General features: G+C 32.6%; 1 protein-coding gene across 1 annotated transcript; it reads right to left on the reverse strand.

Annotated features, from left to right (window-relative positions):
• Positions 1–263: 263 nt before the first annotated feature.
• On the reverse strand, positions 264–5016 carry LOC103839972. Its single transcript, XM_009116451.3, has 5 exons — positions 3088–5016; positions 2703–3009; positions 2153–2475; positions 1857–2056; positions 264–1302 (listed from the first exon to the last, which is right to left on the reverse strand). The coding sequence occupies exons 1-5, from the start codon at positions 3198–3200 to the stop codon at positions 704–706; spliced, it is 1542 nt and encodes a 513-aa protein (XP_009114699.1). The 5' UTR covers positions 3201–5016; the 3' UTR covers positions 264–703.

The raw sequence follows: 5016 nt of genomic DNA on the forward strand, positions 1-5016 counted from the left end.
GGCGGTTTGCAACAATCACTCAAAATCGCTCTAAACCGCTTCAAACCGCTCTGAATCTCATAAATTCAAAAGCTGGCTCCAGCTAGCGTTTGCGGTTGCGGTTGTGGGAGGGTAAATTTTTTTATTTTTTTAAAAACAATATATATACAAAAGTAAAAATATTTAATAAAAATTTTAAAATTGAAATTATGAAAATATTAAAATATATCTATTATATTTTAATTAATATTATAAATTTTATAATAAAAACAATTTCAATAAATTTTTTAAAAATTAAAATTATAACTTTCTAAATATAAATTTTATATTTATTATAATTTTATGATTTTTGATATTTTTATAATTATATTAGATGTAAATATTGTTAATTTATTATTTGACTGTTACCGCATTTGGTAGTTAGCCAGTCATAAGTCACCCGCAAACGCACCAATTTTTAACCGCAGTACCAGTCGTACAAATCTCTTTAAACCGCTCGAAACCGCAATCGTCCGCATCCACAAACTCCCGCAACCGCAACCGCTGCGTTTGAACCAGTCAGGCCCTAAGTCTAAACCCCATTCACAAACGCTAATCCCAATAGTATGATTAATATTTTTCTGAATAAAATATAAGAAACATCAGAAGTCAAAACCAAGTAATACAAACATGATTGTTTCACTGATTTATTGCTGAAACATGCTGATGACGAGCATACTAATGATCATATAATCTCTGCTTCCCTTGAACTCGGAGTTCTATCAATTTTCCGGTCTTTTCGAAAAAGAAAATGTAACGGTGTGTAGCAAAGACCACACAATACAAACGGAACAGCCATCATCCACATGATCCCCTTTGACAACGCCTCTGCCTCACGGCCAGAGTCTTTAATATTATCAATTCCTTTTGCGTCAAACCCGAATACTTTCTCCGACATAATTCCAACCAAAGGTGCACCAAACGATGAAAATGACACTTCGAGTGCACGATCAAAGGCATATATCATGGTTCGATGCGTAGGAGGAACAATCTCAGCTAAAATTGGAGAGTTAATGGCTGGTCCACACCAAGTTATGGTAAGACCCATTAGAAAAAGAATGACCAAGTAGATGTAGTAACTGCTAGTTGACTGTGGGATTATTCTTAAGAGAATAATGGAGAATATAGCTCCCATGAAAACGCTGAATTGTGCGCACATTACTCTCCCTGAGTTTGGAAATATACGAGACATTTTGTCTGCAACTATTCCCCCAACCAAAGACCCTATTGCTTGTCCCGTTGTGAACATCCCGCTCAGAGATGCTGTCTTATTGTGATCAAAACCTGAAAAGTGAAAATATTTTGAGAAACATGCAGTTGGAGTTCATGTTTCATAAGAATATTGTCGAATAGGGAGGAAAGTCGGAACGGATTTTAGGTTTATTCTATTCGATTTGTTTAGTTTGCATTCACTTAGGTTTGTTGAGAAAAATTGAATCAATATATTGTCTTATAGAAGATATTACTATTGGCTTAACTAAATTATAGAAAACTGGTTTGGAAAATGACATACTTTCTATTAGATAAATTGATCATAAAAGAAATTTCTCATATCCTTTGGGTTAGTAGTATAAATAAAGGTATGGTGTATGTAAAGTTTAAGTAGTTAATGATTTAATGAACCAGTTAGTTTAGATAGAATATATGTGAGATTGGTTGTTTTGGGGCCTATTCAGTCTAGGGTTCGTATAAATGTTCAAGTTTAGTTGGAGATGTTACTTTCCAAAGAAAAGTAGATTTAAAATGGTTTATGCTTGGTTGTAAGAGATATATGGACCTTCATGTCTAGAATCTTATAGTAATTAGAAATAAAATTAACTATAAAAAGGGACGTATACCAATGAGTTCGAACCACATGGTCCAGAAAACCATTGCATTCCATGGCACCAAACCTACGATTCCCTGCAAGACGATGATCTGAAATGTTTGTAACTTAGTTACATCTTTTATGGCCACCCAGGATTCCTTCCAAACCGTGCTCATAACCTCCATTGTTGCAGCATCATAGTTTTTCCCTTTAAGAACCATAAGTTCGTCTCTACAAAAATAACAACATCAAAACTAAAGGTCGTAATGACAAAAAAAAAGATTCTGTCATGTTGGTGCTGTATTAAATTAAAGAGCTTTATACTACCGTTCATGATCACGAGAAACGAAGCTACTATTTTTCCTTTTCCTTGGATCAGTGGCAAATAGAAACACAAGAACCCCAATCATCGCACTCATTGTTGCCAACAACATAAAGGCGCATCGCCATCCTGGGATTCCTAAGAAATCATGACCAGCCATGACAGTTGGTAGGACGGTTCCACATATAGCTCCAACCGTACCAATGAGATTCCATAAACCAAAGCCAAAACCTCTTGCACTATCCTTAAAACTATCCGCTATTATCGATTGAAGCACTGGATAAACAATTGCATGTCCAAACCCATTGACTGCTACACCAACGGTAACCTAGTCCAGGAAATTATATTAGCCCCAATCAGACATATATATCTGTTATGTATAATATTAATAGTCTATGTGTCAACCATGTCTTAATTATTGCATAATATATTTTTGCATATTATATTTTTGCATTGAAAGGTTAATATGAACTTCTGTGCAAAAACTCATAATGTAACAGAGAAAAAATTTAAACCAATATCTGATCTCAACACCATATGTAAATCGAATAAAACCTGGGTGAAGAAGTGGCTTGCTCCAACTGCAACAGTTGATAGGACCCAACATAAACAACCGACTGCGAAAACTGTCGGACGGTCATAAATAACGACCAATAAACCAGCTAAAGGAGAGGCAAGTCCTTGAACAATGTTTCTTATAAATGAGAGGTATCCAATATCATAGAGGGTTGCGTTAAATGCTTCTTTCACATCTTTGGCAACCGAGGGAATGAGTTTTTCGTCTGCTCGTTGCATCAGTGTGGCTAAGTTGATGAGAATGAGAGAGATAGATATTCCATAAATCTTTCCTGTTCGATAAACACTGTGTGAATCGCAGACAAAGTTACTAACCAAACAATCACCAAATTAGATTTCTGTAAGAAAATTGAAAGTTGCTAACTTGATGTTCATTGTTTTTGTATGAAGGCGACCTATGAGTAGAGACGAAGACAATTCTCGATGGATTTGGGGTTTATTTCTTAAGAACAAAAATAATTTTACTGTACCAACCATAAAAATCACTCAAAAGTAAAATTCTCCTCATCAAGTTCTGACTTTGTTATTGAAAATTAGACCATTTGGTCAACAGCAATCCTCTATATATGGCAATAAAATCATACCATTTTTATATAAAAAATCATAAAAGCTAGATATCCAGTCTTTTTACAATAATAAAATAGGAATATGTTTTCATCATAATTAAATACAACAATAAAATCGAAATCATAATAAGTTTCATATCATCTCCATTTCTCTTGAACTTGGATTTAATTATAGCATTTTTAGATCTTTCTTGAAAATAAAATGTGACGGTGTGTAACAAAGACAACACAATCCAAATGGGATAGCCATCATAGACAAGATCCCCTTGGACAAAGCCTCGGCCGCACCACCAGAATCTTTAATATCATCAGTTCCATCTGAGTCAAACCCAAACATTTTTTTCCGATATAACCTCAACCAAGGGAGCACCAAATGACGACAAAGAACCCTCGAGTGCACGATCAAAGGCATAGATCATGGTTCGATGCTTAGGAGGAACAATCTCGGCCATTATTGGAAAGTTAGTTGCTGGTCCACACCAAGTTATGTGAGACCCATTAGAAAGAGTGAACATAAAAATGTAGTAACTGTCGGTAGACTGTGGAATTAACTTTAAGAATGCCGGAGAACTAGATTTTGACCCGCGTTTTCAAAACGCATAATTATCTCTTTCTTAAATATATTATTTTATAACATATTATATTTATAAAATTTATATTTTTATAACTGTTTTTTTGTTATATGTGTAGTAGTTGTTTTATATATTTAGAATGGTATGTATTGAGATATAAATATAATAATATTTATAATGATTCACATTTTAAAAGCACGGGATTTATTTCTTTTAAAAATTAAATATTTGTTAATTGTAACCTTATGTGTTATTTGATAACTAATTTTTTTAATAGTGTTGATGTTTTATAGTCATACAAAGTAATTCTGAAGAGTTGTTTTTTAAAAAGAGTTCCTTGTATTAATATTTTTAGTTTATTCTAAACTAATAAATTCCAAATATCCTTTTCGTGGCATATTTTAAAAGGTGATTAAAAGAAATACAAACAAAAATTTGAATCCATTTTATGTTTTACTGTTTTTAAAATGGGTTTTCTAATTTTTTTTGTCAATAAAAATCAAGTATTTAAATGAGCTTCTGTCTATAAATTCATGAAATCCACCCACAAGTAATCCAGCTTCTCCGACGGTTTTACCAGAAAAAAAGAAACGGAAAGTAATAATAAAAAATTATATTCAGATTTTTGGCATGACTAAAGTGCTAATACAACGTAAATATCATATATGTCATAAATCGATTTTAGTATAGTTCTTTGAAGTATACGTAAAAATGATTATAATCTAATTGGTTTCTAATAAAGTCAAAATGGGCTTGAAAATTCCAGTTTTTTTACTGCCAAAATGGGCTTGTAAATTTTTTAAAAAATATTTCTTTCTCACTGGTGCAATTAATGTAGCCGAAAACCATTTAAAATTTTCAAAAATGATAATAGCAATTTTTGTAATTAATTGAAAAAATTAAAGACATAATCTTAAGAAAGATTCTGCTTTAATAATATAGATATAGCTCCCATGAAAAAAATTAATTGTGCGGACATTACTCTGCCTGAGTTTTGAAATATCTGACACATCTTGTCTACAACTATTCCTCCGACTAAATATCCCATTGCATGTCCTGTGGTGAAAACCCCGCTCAAAGCTGCCGCTTGATTATGATCAAAAGCTGGAAATTAAAAGTAAATATATTTTTTTTTTACTTTATAAGCGCATGATT

This window comes from Brassica rapa, chromosome A07, assembly GCF_000309985.2.
Source record: "Brassica rapa cultivar Chiifu-401-42 chromosome A07, CAAS_Brap_v3.01, whole genome shotgun sequence".
In the NCBI taxonomy this organism is placed as follows: Eukaryota; Viridiplantae; Streptophyta; class Magnoliopsida; order Brassicales; family Brassicaceae; genus Brassica; species Brassica rapa.